At 34.2% G+C, this 16,337-nt stretch overlaps 1 protein-coding gene across 1 annotated transcript; it reads right to left on the bottom strand.

The window, feature by feature from the left end:
* Positions 1-1,374: 1,374 nt before the first annotated feature.
* Positions 1,375-14,519, bottom strand: LOC128159548 (OTU domain-containing protein 5-B-like). Its single transcript, XM_052822660.1, has 10 exons — positions 13,940-14,519; positions 13,224-13,317; positions 11,223-11,287; positions 10,246-10,402; positions 9,739-9,887; positions 8,876-8,938; positions 7,650-7,781; positions 6,916-7,153; positions 6,318-6,428; positions 1,375-3,712 (listed from the first exon to the last, which is right to left on the bottom strand). The coding sequence occupies exons 1-10, from the start codon at positions 14,351-14,353 to the stop codon at positions 3,582-3,584; spliced, it is 1,554 nt and encodes a 517-aa protein (XP_052678620.1). The 5' UTR covers positions 14,354-14,519; the 3' UTR covers positions 1,375-3,581.
* Positions 14,520-16,337: the final 1,818 nt, after the last annotated feature.

Here is a 16,337-nt window from a genome sequence, read left to right on the forward strand (position 1 = left end):
TATAAGACATTGTACAATTTCTTCTCAAGTGATCTTTAACAAGAAAATTCTTCCTTGTGAGACATTTTTAGCTCACCTGAGCTGAAAGCAAAATAAGCATTTGTCCTGCATCCCTATGACTGTCCGTCTGTAGACTTTTTACATTTTGACTTTTTCTCCAGAACCACTGGACCAATTTAAACCAAAGTTGGCACAGAGCATAATTTGGTGAAGGGGGTAAGGTGGGGCCACAAAGGGGGGAGGGTGTTCAAATATCAACAATGGAATATATAGAGAGAATTTTTTTTAAAAATCATCTACTAAAAAACCAATTGGCCATAAAAGCTGTAACTTGTGTGAAAGGACCCTCACATAGAAGTGCAGATTTAACTTTGTTCAAATCATGATCCCCGGAGGTAGAAGGGTGGGGTCACAATGGGAGTTCGAACTAATACATAGGAATATATAGGGAAAAATCTCAAAAACCAGTTGGTCTGAAAAGCTTTTACGTGTGAATAGGCATCTCCAGGTAGTGTAGATTCAAGTTTGATCAAATATGATCAGTGGTAGGGTGGGGCCACAATGCAGAGGGTTTGGGAGGGGGTGGTTGGTTGATTTTTTAAAAAATCTTCCCAAAAACTAATAGGCCAGATAAGCATAACTTAAGTGAAAGCATTCTCAGATTGTGTAGAGTATCAAAATTATCGTCTTCATTGATAGGCTGGTGCCACATTGGGGGAGAGGGTCAATTTTAATTTTTTTAATTTTTTAATTATTCTTACAAACCCAAATGTTATAATGTTTAACTTATATGTACACATCTTGTAGATTCTCAATTGTTTAGACTAATGTCCCTGGAAAATTCTTGGGCCCCATAAGAGATTCAAAGTTTACTGTATGTCAAACTTTATGCAATATATGATCATGAACAATCATTCAAAATTTTCTTGAGAACTGCAGAGCTCAACATGTGATTTGACTATAAAATAATCCTGTTACAAGAGGGGTTCAATGTTTAACAATAATAATAATGAAAATATCTTTATATGATTCTATTCTACTACATTGTCCACTACACAGATATTTTGTAGGACTCCATAAAGCTGATTTTATTATGGCTATTGCTGCTCAGGTGAGTGATATGGCCGATGGGCCTTTTGTTGATTAATACTATAACATGTAGTTTGAACTTTCATACAAAATTTCTACGAAGAATCTTACCTACATATATATAATCACTATAGAGTCATTAAAGTTTGTAAACTAGGTGGAATTACTTGTTTGATTCATGAATTCTGTGTTCATAAATTTGTGGGTGAGGGGACTCAAAACTCATACCAAAATCGGCCATTATGAATTTTCCACGGCATACATTGAAAGATAACATGAGAAAGATTAGAATGACAAATAATAATTTAATTCTTTTCAAATAAAAGCGTGTATCAGAGGGCATGGGAACAAAAGTCAAAAGGCTTCTAATAATAATAATAATAATAGGAACATTTTTCCAGTCATCTACACAGTCTTACTAAGGAAACTGATATTATGTGATGAAAACAGTTCTCTTACAGCATTCACACAAATGTTCAAAATTCATTCAAGCAATACCTTTGTATCTAACAAAATTGAAATAATAAAATAATAGCACTCATTAAACAACTCATATCATATATAACTAAGCCAGAGAAAAACAATATACTCCCCTAAAATGTTTACTTAAACAAGCTTTACCACAATCTAATTTGTTTTCATGCATACTTGTACACAATGAGAAAATAAGTCCCTCTTCTCTTGCAATCACTTGCTATCATAAATCCACATAAATTATGAAACATTTACATGTTGTAGATATCTACTATTTGTTTGCTTCAATTTAAACCAAACAATTTGCACATAGTACATATATTCAATTTTTTTAAATTTCAGTTCAAAAATATTAAAATAAAATATATTTTTTCTATCATAATAGAAATCTAAGTTATAACCATACATTTATGATAATATTCTCTTTCAAAATAACCATTTAATAAGCAAAAATAAAAATACATGTATTAAAAAAAAAGTTGGGTTTCTTTTAACACTTAAACACAGTACCCTAGACATATACTGTGGAGGCATTAGAATTTGTAATGGCTGAATTTGTGGGGATTTAAAGAGTATCCTGACACACATATTAATATCCCCAACAAACTACAAAATGTGGTCTTTATTCATTAAACATATAAGCCTACCTACAAAAATCACACACCCTTATGAACCATTCAAAAGTTGACAATCCACAAAAACTGGAATAAACCAAAAATTTCAATGATTCCACAGGATATACAATTACATATATAATTTTTTCAATACACAAACAGATAAGTATGGTATAATGTGTTTTTAAAATTGAAAAAAACAAAACGATAATGAAAGATGAACATTTGTTTGTTGCATATGTGCTTGAAATTTACAGTTGACTATGAATTGTCCTGCAGACATAATTCTATTAAAAAAAATAATTGAATAAATGTTTTACAAAACTCAGTTTGCTGTTGTTTGTGGCATTAAGAGGGCTGGATGACCAATACTCTATTAATCTCCTTAGAACAAAGAGTTCTTTATAAAAAATATAGGTAAACATTCAAATTTCACAGCCAAAATAATTGATTTTTTTCTTTTCTAAATAATAGTTACTGGCCTTAAATATCACATGTAAAATATTTCAGGTAGATCTGATGTTTAAAGTGTTTGACCAGCCTCTTTAATGGTGTCATTTATTCCTTTGACCTTTTCCATGTTAACTTTACCACCATTTTCTACATGTAAAATCAACGCTCTTTCACATCGCCTCTTGATACACTAGGGGTATATTCTTGCTGGGTAATAATTTCTTTGGTTTGCAGAAACATTATCCAAGTTTTTGAAATAAAATAAAAATAATAACCATAAAACTTTAATCCCAGTGGCACTTTCATATTTTCTAGTTGTTAATAGTCCTGCTACTCAAAGGGTGACAGTAGACATAACAAAATCACTAACAAAAATAACTCAATCTAGTGATAAAATTTGTCTGGAAAAATTAACTTGTACATGATGTGTTTCTTGCGACATCCATAATGTGTTCATAACCAAGTCAATATGAGAACAACAAGAAATCTGCATGTTCATGAAATTTACATTTTATATTAAGTATGCTCTACAGTGAGAAGATCTGATTCCTCCAAACAATCATCGGTTCCAATAAATGATTTCAATATACATGTTCTGTAAAAACTATGACAAGTTCTCTATCACTTGCAATGATATCAGCATTAGAACTTAAGGCCTTCAGGATATCCTTTCAAATGGAAGTAAAATGCTGCATAATGTCAAAAAAAGACTAAGTTCACTATAACGGAAATTGCTTGAAAAGGTTCGAGAAATGAGGACCTATGTACACATCTCTGATGAGACGCGCGAGTCACTCTGATGAGACGCGCGAGTTGTACATGTCTCTGATGAGACACGCGAGTCGTACACGTCTCTGATGATACGTGCGAGTTGCGCCTATCTTTAACTTTGTGTACAGAAGCTACTATAACCTGAAGAATTAAAATAAAGGAGTTAGACGTGGCCCTGTGTTAGCTGAAGGTGGAGGGATCGGGGGTGGGGGAAGATGAGGCGGACTTCTTGAGGCTGTCCAGGTACTCCTTCTGAGACTGGGCTATCACCTGAGTCATGATGTCATCTTCATCCATCCAATCAGAAAGACCTGTTCAAAACAATGCAAGACCATTTATTTCATACACAAGACATTAAAAAATTGCTACCCGTTTAATAAGATATGTAATGGAATTCAAGTTCAATCAAAAATACAACTTATTTTAGAAATGGAGGTCTTACAATATTCATCTGTGTAAACCATATCTATATTACAGTAAAACTCGTTTAGTACAAACACGGATATAGCGAATTCTCAGATATAGCGAAGTTTATTTGAGTCCCGGTAAAATTCAAAATATTACGGTTATAACAAATTCGGGTATAACGAATTTAACACTTTTATAACAAATTTCTTTACAGTTTAAAAAGTTTGCATTACCATTTAACATACCGGTAATAGTTTGGATGCTTTTTTATTCATATAATTTTTTCAATTCACAATCCGATTATTTAAGGTATCAAAGTATGTTATTTTTGTTTTAAGCCTCAATTAGCAAAAATTATAGTCAAGTGAAAGTAAACATGACATTGTATAAAGTGAATTCCCTATAGTTATAATTACGAATTTGTTATACTGATATAATGAATTACGGATATAACGAAGTAAATTCATTGGTCCCTAGGACTTCACTATAACTGAGTTTTACTGTACTATATTAAAATAATAGACTTGATTTTTTGGGCTTTAATACCGAGAAAATGGAAGAGTACTGTCTTTTGTTTTATATACTTTAAACATTAATGGTACTTGAAGATAACCAATTTGTTTTTATTTTTTCTCAATCAAGCTTTCCTTATTAATAATCAACGAAAATTCCTTTAACAAGATCCGAAAATCATCTGGATTATTTGGATTTTACAATCTTGCGCATGCGCATTACATTCACGCTAAATCACGGGAGGCTCATTAGTTTATCTTTCCACAATATCAGATTTGCATGGATAAACTCAGAAACGATATTACAAAAACATGAAAGTGTAAATTTTCATTGAAAATTTGTCATATATTCTGTTCATCAAAGGAAATGCAGGAGATAACTCTAACTCAGTGCATTTAATAGGAAAAATCCGAGAGTTCTGAGTGTCAACATGATGTGTAAATTCGAAGCGAGTTAAAAACGTCGGTGAAAAAGTGTTGAATTGTTCATTAATATGAATTAAATTTTGATATGAAAGGTATATCATTTAATATTTATTCGTTTGATGAGATATCGGCGCTTCTGATTGGTTGAAAAATTTCTTTGATACCTGCATCAATAAAATTTTTGCCGGATCTACTTTTCTCAACTGTTCTAATCTAACACTATTTATAGAACGGTAATTTCCAAGATAAACAATGTCAACAAAATGTAAAGTTGCGTCTGTTTTATTGTCAGCTAACAAAATGCAACCTTGTGAATATAAAAGCTTGAAAGTTTAACCTTCAAAAATAAATAAAACACATTGTTTGATTCACGAAATAGAAAATTAAGCGTCTTCTCACGATTTCGTCTGCTTGAGATCAATCAACATTTACAGCGAGGGCGGAGGCTGGCTGTTCCTTTTTGCAGGAATATTATAACGAACATATAGGCCTATAAACTTTCACGGTTACACTGCTGTTCAAATTTGGTAACGATAATTTTTAAATTTACACACGTAGATGATTGGTCATCAGAATAAGCGTCGTAAAGAAAAGCTATGAGTACTCAGTAATGCATCAACTCCTTCGGCGCATTCCGAGCGGCAGATATACCATTTAAGTACATCACTGGCTATCTAGTTACCACAGCGTTTACAAAAGTCGCTTATACATACTATTCTTTGTCGACATATCAGCTAATTTCGTCCACGATCGCCTTTCCTTGGATGGTTATGTCCAGTTGCATATTCCAGCGATCTCACATGAAAACTAGATTTATTACGAGTTTTTCTGCACAGTGAATAATATCACAAGCTATCGCATGTATTTTCCTTTCGTTTTCAAGCCGGTTCAGATTTTAACTCACTATTTGTGTTTAATCCATTAATTCAGCGCAATAGCTCTGCATCAGCTGAAGGCGAGTCCATTTTGAATATTGTTGCTGTTGTTGTTTTGTATTCATACGCGCCGCTTCATTTACATTATTTACATTTCTGATCAATGACACTTAACATTTTTTTATTTGAAAATGTTTTATTAAATGATAAGAAATGAAGATAATAATTTTTCTATTGATCGACGTATCAAAGAAAAAATTGACCGGAAAACTTTTTCATCAATGCGCTACGCGCATTGATGAAGTTTTCCGGTCAATTTTTTCTTTGATACGTCGATCAATAGAAAAATTATTAGCTTCATTTCTTAATTACAGCCCTAAAATGGTTTGTTATGAATAATTTGACTGTTATTTTCAATGCAGCTTCATTAATGTTCTCAAAAATTGTTTCGGAGCTATTCTGCAATTTTTTGCTACATTACAGGTATATGGAAGGCATTTTAACTGTGTTGAATGCCTGTCAGATTATTCTAACTAAGCAGAGTGTAGTGAAATTAATGGCATTATTGTAGGCTTAAATCTTGGTTATGTAAATGTCAACAATATGGTGTGTCGATGTATCTATTTCGTAAATGTCCAATATCATATGCATGCAGGGGTCAAAGTCTAGTGTTAATCAATTAAACGTCAACTCACCATACATATCGGAATTGTAGCAGTTCATTAAGGAAGAGGTTTCTACAAAGTTGGTTGTCATCAAGTCCTGGGCCCCTCCTGTTGCCCCCAAGCTGCCAAGAGTGTCTGACACTAGAAGAAATAGTCCAAACATTCACACAAAATGCTTAGAGCATTCATTTTTAAGGAATGATAGCTTCAGCTAGATTTAGAATTGCAAACAAAGATTTATGCAAAGTATATAACATTTTCTTAAAGGGGCATGGTCACAATTTTAGTCAAAAATTATTTTTTCAATTTTTTTGTTTAAAATGCTTCAAAAATACAGCTTACAAAAATTAAAAAACCCATGATATTTTTTGTCATTTTAGTAAAAACATTTTAGTACAAAATAATATTTGTGTAAACAAAAACATGACAGTTGCAGCTAATATTGCTTTGATAAATAAAATATGATGAAATATCACTGCTTTCAAAGCTAAGCTGTATTGAATCTGTAGTTCGAGTTTCTGTGAGTACACACTGGGACAAAAGATTAAGATGGAAAAATAGAACAAATTCTCTCCAGACAGACTACAGATATCTCACCTGGCTGACAGTAAAAAGAGTTCTGACTTACCTGTGGAGGCATTGTATCCAGAACACTCGGGGAGGGGGGATCGCTGACCGGCACTCTCGCCCTGCTGGGGGCTGCTGGGATTGCTGCGTCCCGTGTCTAGCCTCTGAGGGCTGTTCCCTCCTGACCCCGGGTTACTCCGGGTCCTGGGTGATCTCCCCTGCTGCAAGAGTTCAGGAGACCCCAGATCTTTGTACAAGTTGTCTTTGGAGGAGCTACAAGTGGCGCTGGCTGACCGAGGCTATAATGTCACAGAGAAAGTTCATTTATTTAAAATAAGTAACATACAACAAATCTTTCGTTAACATTCAGTCTTTGCCATTATAAATAGAATTTGCAAGAAGTATTTACATGTAATGACCACTTTTACACATGATTGCTACTAACGTCGCTGATCAAAAAATGTAGGATTTGTACGATTTATATATGCGAGGGTGCTTCTTGCTAGGATTTGCAAGAAAAATATCATAATTAATACCTACATATGCTTGCTTTTGGCTAGAATGTGAGTGATGTATCAGCATACTGATTGGGCTCTGCTTACAATTCTGATTCTCACTAGGATCTGTGAAATGTATGGCATACATACAGAGCTCTGTTTGCAAGCATAATTCTCGCTGAGATGTATGTCATACTTACAGAGCTCTGTTTGCGAGCATAGTTCTCACTGAGATGTACTGCATACTTACAGAGCTGTTTACGAGCATGGTTCTCACTGAGATGTATGTCATACTTACAGAGCTCTGTTTGCGAGCATGGTTCTCGCTTTCCTTTAACCACTGTAGGTAGGATTCACGCGCCACCTGTTCCTCTATTGTCTCCTGTGTTACCTCCCAGTCTGTCTCTCGCAGCTTGTCCTCCAACATGGTCTGTTAACATGATAATAAAAGCATGGTCTGTCAACATGATAATAAAAGCATTGTCTGTTAACATGATAATAAAAGCATGGTCTGTCAACATGATAATAAAAGCATGGTCTGTTAACATGATAATAAAAGCATGGTCAGTTAACATGATAATAAAAGCATGGTCTGTTAACATGATAATTAAAAGCATGGTCAGTCAACATGATAATAAAAGCATTGTCTGTTAACATGATAATAAAAGCATGGTCTGTCAACATGATAATAAAAGCATTGTCTGTTAACATGATAATAAAAGCATGGTCTGTTAACATGATAATAAAAGCATGGTCTGTTAACATGATAATAAAAGCATGGTCTGTCAACATGATAATAAAAGCATTGTCTGTTAACATGATAATAAAAGCATGGTCTGTCAACATGATAATAAAAGCATTGTCTGTTAACATGATAATAAAAGCATGGTCTGTCAACATAATAATAAAAGCATGGTCTGTTAACATGATAATAAAAGCATGGTCAGTTAACATGATAATAAAAGCATGGTCTGTTAACATGATAATTAAAAGCATGGTCCGTTAACATGATAATAAAAGCATTGTCTGTTAACATGATAATAAAAGCATGGTCTGTCAACATGATAATAAAAGCATGGTCAGTTAACATGATAATAAAAGCATGGTCTGTCAACATGATAATAAAAGCATGGTCTGTCAACATGATAATAAAAGCATGGTCAGTTAACATGATAATAAAAGCATGGTCTGTCAACATGATAATAAAAGCATGGTCTGTCAACATGATAATAAAAGCATGGTCCGTTAACATGATAATAAAAGCATGGTCTGTTAACATGATAATAAATACATGGTCTGTTAGCATGATAATAAAAACATGGTCTGTTAGCATGATAATAAAAATATGGTCTGTTAGCATGATAAAGTTAAATTTGTATATCGACTTGATAATAACATGGTTTGCTTGACAATATAATGGTCCGATAATTTAATAATAACATGTGCAGATAACATGAAAACAACATGGTCTGTTAACATGTTTAACTCTTTAAATGTATGGTATGAGCTTTAACGCTGACGTACCTGTTCTATGTGAACATCTTCAGACTGTCGGACAGCGTCCCTCATCTGAGTTTTGTCAGCCATCTATAAATAATGATAATGAAACTAAAATTTTATACTAAATAAATGTTTATCCTTTACTGTTTTAAAATAGACAAGTAAAATGTGACCTTCCAACCTATTTCTTTAAAACAGTGAAACAAATAAACCTCTGAAAAAGATCTTTGCAGAAAAACACAACTTCAGCAAACATTCTTCTATACAGGCTTATAGAGGTCAGTCATTTTCCCTACCCTCTCTCTTAAAATTTTATTATCAACTGACTTCATAAAACAAAGAAACATTTAATCAAACAAAATTGCCTGGCCCCTTGTTATCACTTATTTTACTGTATTTGTTTGTTAATCATTGTTGAGCTGGGCATTTGAACTGGTTTTTATGAATCTTCATTCTTTTCCCACCTAGACCTATAGTCCTGTGACCTGTAGTAGCCTTTTATTCACGTTCTCAAAACATCCCAGTAGAGAGAAAATCCCCTTGACAAAGATCTATATTTCATATGTAGCTTGTAACACAAGATTTGATTGGCAAATAAGCCAGGCATAAATTTCCGTACACCTGACTTGAGCCGAAGGTAGAAGAACATGACGTCACAATGCATTAAATCCGTAAATGGTATACATTGAAATTGTAATATACCGGATTTATTTGGTTTACATAGAAAATAAATTTGTTAACCAGGTCCAGTCAAGGATGTATGGCGATTTACCTCGGGTTGCAATCCTTACATGTATGAAATACAACCCAGGGTAAATCACCGTACACCCTTGACTGGACCTGGAAAACTAATAAGATCTTTGTTGAGCTTGGCGTGCTGGACTTACCCCCGGCTGTAGACCTGGCAGTCCCAGACCTACACCAATGGTGGCCTTGAACGGATCCACGATGGAGTTGTAGTGGACGTTACCATGGTAACTTATCCTAATGGGCTCATTTTCTGTCTTGTAAGGGCAGTTGAATGTGTTTATTGGATCTACAAGTCATAGGAATATATTCAGTGTCAGTCTTTTAACATTTCATGTTTCCATTTTCATTTATTGGTTTACTATATATATGCAGGTTGTCATGCAACCAGTTTCATACTATGATAGTGGTGTGTTAATAATAATTCACATATTAGATACGTTTGTAAAGTCAAACTATTTACATGTTTAACCATTAAAAATATAAAAAATATACGGATAAATATAAAATATGTAATCACTATTATTGAACTCTTGATATTGGAAAGCAACTCAAAATGTCTAATATACATCATTTTAATGTAATTCAAAATCTTGAAATTATATTTTCTCTTTCCCATATCATATCTAGTAGCTTTAGGGTTATACCTATGCTGTATTGGTAAACCTCAATCGGTCGATTGAACATCTCACTCATTGCCTGCATCTCAACATGGTTTCCATGGCAATTTTCCATTTTCTTTCGATTAATGTAAGTGGTAAAATCCTCCGTAACATATTGCGAAAAGTAGTCACAGTTTTTCAGCTACAAGAAAAGATTGGAAGACTACATGTACTTGATAAGTTTGTGAATGACCACTATTGTTTCTAATAGAAAATAAAATAAAGCACATATCTCATGAATACTAAGAAAAAGTTCAAGATGAACAAATGTAATTCTGTCATACACCCAGTAAAATATATCACATGGGTTGAAGCTGGCACACACAAAAATCAGACATCAATAAAGTTTTGGGGAGATTTTCAAAATATAAAGCTGTGATGTATTTCAAGGTATCATGTAATTTTCACACATATTTTGACCAAATAAAATAAATTATATGTCACTGGATCAAACTCTATCATTTATACATTCAGTTACAGGAGATTTTCGAATGATAAATTTGTAATCTACCATGAAATCATTTAAATTTGTTGGAGCCAATATTTGTTGATGACAAATGTTTTATCTATGGGTTCCTGTGGACATAGTTGAGTTCATAGGGTGGCTTGATCCAATAATGAACTAATACAGTGTTTCATAATTTATTAATGACGTAAACTTGTTGGTAAGAGGAGTACCAATGATTTCCATGAAAACTGAAACACCAAGAATTCTAACTACTGTAGATTCCTCCTTAAACCCCAGGAATTAATATCTGAGTAAAATTGCGAGAAGTACATCTCACGGATTTAAAAATCTTGCTTTTGTTTTTCGGACAGATATCAACTAAATGAAACTATAATAAAAATCTGGTGTTCACAATCTTATATATTCCCACGTTTTGATGCAAAATGTTGAATAGCGGAATTAAGTACTGGCATAAAATAAGGAATCTACAGTATTCCACATTAATTGTACATACCATGTAATCCACACACATCTTTCTGACTGCGGCGTGCATTTCCTGGTCCCCATACACTTGGTCAGCTGTAAGAACAAACAGTAATCAAAGTACTGAAGTACTGACGGGAGTTGATCTTATCGATTATCATTTATTCAAAATTAACGATATTTGATTTTGCATGGCAAGTAGTATCGGTAATCGAAATATTTCTGAGAAATTATATGGATCCAGGCAAGATTGAACTCTTGTCTTGTTCAACCAAACGCTCGGCTGTCTCCGTTTATCTCCGACAAGCAAGAGAGACTCTGTTTTGTCGGATATTAACGGAGACAGCCAAGCGTCTGGTTGAACAAGACTACATTAACCTCTAGCGTAGGAATACATACGACTTTAAAATCTAAACTGTTTGTACAATTTAAAATCTTACTATTTTCATGGTATTAATAAATAAGTTTTCTTGAAAAACAATGCTTCAGAATACATAGCATCGAATTTATCGATTATTTTCAAGAACTAAGTGTTGTCAGCGGTATTGATTCGTGCTTAGGTCCAAACACTGTTTCACTTTCGCTTTGCCCGTGTAAGTGCATAGGAGAGTTGATTAAAATCAACTCCCAAAAATGAGGATCACTAATGGAGGTCATTTGGATTTGGAGAATTACCTGATGAGAACTTTTGATGACTGTTTAACATTGTATGAGTTTGCTTTAACAAAAGAATAGGTGTGCAAATCTTTGTTAAAGATTCAGTTTGGTGGTTTGACTATCAAATAATTCAATTACAGAAAAAACTAAACATTAAATATACACCTAAATAAGCAGAATATTTCTTTCCCATTACTTTAATTAAAGATAGAAGTAAATTTTATCAAATAGACACATAATAGAACTAGCAGCATAATTATTTTCTATGAATCTGATTAATTATTTTCATGTAATTAATTCCATTTTACACAGCTCAGATATAATATTTGAAAACCACATCAAATTAAGAGACTCTTCAAACCACAGGGAATTTGTTATTTTGCTGGGCACAAATAGAGGGAAAAACCCCAAGTAGGCTCAAAATTAAGACCCAGTTCTTTAAAAACCACTGCTTCACTAACTAAGCTAAAAGAGTTAACCCACTAGCTAGCTGCTAGCACTAGTGGTAGTGTTAAATCTAAAGCGAACTAGCCTACTGTAGGTGTGGCAGTACTGAGCCTATCATATCCGGTAGCAAGTTGTTTCGGCCTTTTCCCCTTTCGGACCATGATTTGTTTGGCCCTGGTGAGTTTCAGGCCTTCGCCAGTTCGGCCTTAGATACTTAGTTGTTTCAGTCTGAGATAATAAATTAGAGTTGTTTTAATAAATGTGTTTGTTACTGTTATTTCTTTGTTGTTGTTTTTATGAAATGGAGTGTGTCCCCCATCAAATGCTCAAAAGAAAAAGTACTACTAAGAATGTCAATAAAAGAATTACATGTACTAATAATTTGACGTATTGTGAACTTTGTAGAATGTGTTTGTAAACAACACACCACCTTTGAGACAGCTGTTCCTGTATGACGAAGAAACCTGGGCGATCAAAAGTGATGTACGGGGGATCTGCCAGTGGTCTGTGTTTCGACTAAATGTCAAAGGGTTTATGAATGACTTAATTCTCATTTTATGTTTTATATGGGTTGAGAGAGTTGCCTATCCCAGTAGTATAAACGTCTCTGGTAATAGTCTTTGAAATTATTAAATATACAATATTGGCAACGAAAAATAAACAACATCATCACTCCAAAATGGAAAAACGACTTCAGAAATGCTCTCTTACTTAACATTATTGAAATTTTCATCTATTTAATAATAATCTCCTCCACTATAAACGTTCTGAAAATAGGCTAAAAATGTCTGAAAATAATGAGTATACACTCTAAATATAAAACATCCAAAAAATAGGCCAATATGTCTATAATAAAACACAGGCCAAACAGGGGAAAGCCCGAAACGACTAGAAATCATCACATCCACTATCACGGGACATTACTAACCGACAGCTCGGAACAGACAGGCCCCGTCTTCTCCCATCTTCTTTATGTCCCATCCTTTCTTTTCCTTCAACGTTTTCTCAAACCAAGCTTCAAGCTGCAAGAAAAGAAAATTATCAATCTTTTAATTACCAAATACGAGCTAATACACAAATTTTTGTATAGACACGAAATGACTCTTGTAATACATATTACTTTAAAAAATATGAATATTAATAAATTTTCATCTTTGTTTCTAATGATTTATAGTGACAAGTTTTTTTCTGTTTCTAATGATTTATAGTAACAAGTTTTTTTCTGGAAACCTACAGTTCATGAGATTGATCCCTAGGAAGTTATCGATCTACAGAGGGATCAATCTCCAATACACGTTTCAGTGGGGTGTTACAGAGAAATATTGTAACTTTTTGTATCTTTTCATAATTTAAAACTAAATACTTCCATTATCATTCTTTTAAACATGCAAGATTTATTCATATTCTATATTTATATATCTATTAAACAGGCTATTATAACCCAGCTGTGCTTAGTATTGGTCTACACTGTTAATGATACCAAATATCAGTAATTTTTATAAGTTTAATATTTTCCTATAGAAATTCCCTCTATGGTTGATGAGGGGAATTTTCATTAATTTGGCACATAGGATGACCAACTAAATATATTAAATATCTACAAGCATTAACAGAAGTGTGACATAGACAAGAGATAGTCCAGACCTCCTCTATGTTGTCAGGGTGTTGGGGAGGCACATATTCGTCACCACTGTTATACCCTGTCTCTTCATACTCCGTGGAGGCCTGATACTCCCTCGAAGTGACCGTGGCCGAGGCGTGCATGCGGTGTTTCCGCGCGTGCGTCCGGTGGGGTGAGGAACGATGTCTCCTCTTATTGTTCACACTCTCATGACCTTCAAAGGTTCCCCCTGGATCGTGGCTGGCCAGTTTCTCCTCCCTCGCGGTCGACGGAACCCAGCGGGTGGGCGAGTTTCGGGAACGGGTGGCCTTTTCGTGGCGAGCGTCCGTCGTGGCTTGGTGGTGTTGGTGGGAGTGCGATGCATGTCCACCCTGGTGCTCGCTGGATTCACACTCGGTTTTCGACGTCGTAGGTTTCTTTTTCGGTAGGATAGTCATCGTTAACTGTGTGTCAACCGATGATCCTTGCTGTTAACTACAGGTTTTCTTGTGTGGTGAGTGGGAAAACGGGTTATTGTGGCCTTTTTTGGCACAAAATGCAGCACAAATGTGTAAGACTTTCAACTTCGAGCAAAAATGGCGACAGTCTGTGACGTCAGGTTTTTATTTTGGTTTTTACCGGAAGTTTCTTTTTCGGTCGATAGGGGTGATGTCAAACTACAAAAAGTGAGGGTTTGAATCAAAATTGCAACGAAATGCCATCATGTTTCAATCGCTTCTGTTTATTATTTTTACATGTACATGATGATATATATAATACATTATTTAATCCATTCGGAGAATGAAAAAAAACAAAAACGTGACGATGTGACGTTGATGAGAAAAAATAACCATGCATCGAAGGCGAAACAAAATTATTTATCAAATTGCATTATTGGAAAATTAGCTGAGTTTTGTCAATATATTTTCATGCGTTTATTAGCCTAAAAAACAAAGAACACCGTGCATTCGCCATGAAATCCTGCGGCGAAAGATCCATAAGCTCATTGAAATTAATTCATCATATGTTCATGGGTTTGTACAAAGTTGGAGTTTTCGAGCACTATATATAATCTAATATTTACATTTTCCAGTGTCTTTGCCTGTGATAATACTACGTATCGATTTTGTACTATCATAACAGCAAGCAATGCCCTTTATAACAATTAGACGCCCATAGGCCACTTAATTAGCTCATATGAGCTTTGCTCGGAAGGAATGGGACATTACACATATGCAAGGTACGTGTCATTAATTTGGTCGGGCGTGTTCAAATCCAATAAAGCCCGAAGGGCTTTATGATAGATTTGATCACGCCCCAACCGAAATTATAATTATCACCTCATAATATTCAAAGAATGATTCCTTATTACTTATATATATTTATATAATTTTAAACCATCTTACGCCGATTAAATATTTGTATAAATATAAATAAGCAAACCCCGCTGGCGCCTCAATTTGGCTTTATGAGTTATTTAGTACATAATCGATACGTAGTGTTATCACAGGCAAAGACACAGGAAAATGTAATTATGTAAATTTAAGTATAATCAGGAATCGTTCTTTGAATATTATGAGGTGGTCAAATTCGGTCGGGCATAATCAAATTTATGGCTTTATTGGATTTAATCACTCCCGACTTTATTTGACCATGCACCTCAAGACATATTACTCAAAAAAAAAAATCCTTTTAATAAATTGTTTTAAGGCTGTCGTAACGCTCCTCAAAAGGGAGAATCATTTCTCTTTATACCTTCTAACATCTTATATTTATTTAGTATTACTTATCAAAATACCGTAGAAATCAAAATTGTAGTTTGTAACATGGCATTAGTGTTTTCGAGGAATCCATCTAAATTAAAGAGAAGGTCTTATTGTACCATCACAAGTCAAACCTTGAATACCAAGTGCATGTCAAGTGGTATATTCATTATGAAGATTTAGCCCCAAAGTTAACTTGAAACTATAGACTTTTACCCGTGCGTGCACGTGTTGACATTGCATATGATATCGGGCATTTACAAAATATATATACATCGAAACACCGTATATTGTTGACATTTGCATAACGAAACTTCAAGCCTACAATATTGCTATTAATTTCACTATACACTCTGCTGAGTTGGAATAATCTAACTGTGTCTCGGGAAATGCCTTCAGCACAGTCAAAATGCCTCCATCGCCGGAAGCCACGGGTTTTCTATCCGTTACACTGCAGTGGATAGAAAACCCGTGGGTTCCGACGATGAAATGCAATGCCTCCCATATACCCGTAATGTAGCAGAAAATTGCTGAATCGCTCCAAAACGATTTTGGAGAAAATGAAGTTGCATTGAATATATAACAGTCAAATTGTTCACAAAAACCATTTTGAAGCTGTTATAATACCTTTCCTCGAAAAGTATAAATCTATGATTGCAGAATCCAACATATTTCAACA

This window comes from Crassostrea angulata, chromosome 8 (assembly GCF_025612915.1).
Source record: "Crassostrea angulata isolate pt1a10 chromosome 8, ASM2561291v2, whole genome shotgun sequence".
NCBI lineage: Eukaryota > Metazoa > Mollusca > Bivalvia > Ostreida > Ostreidae > Magallana > Magallana angulata.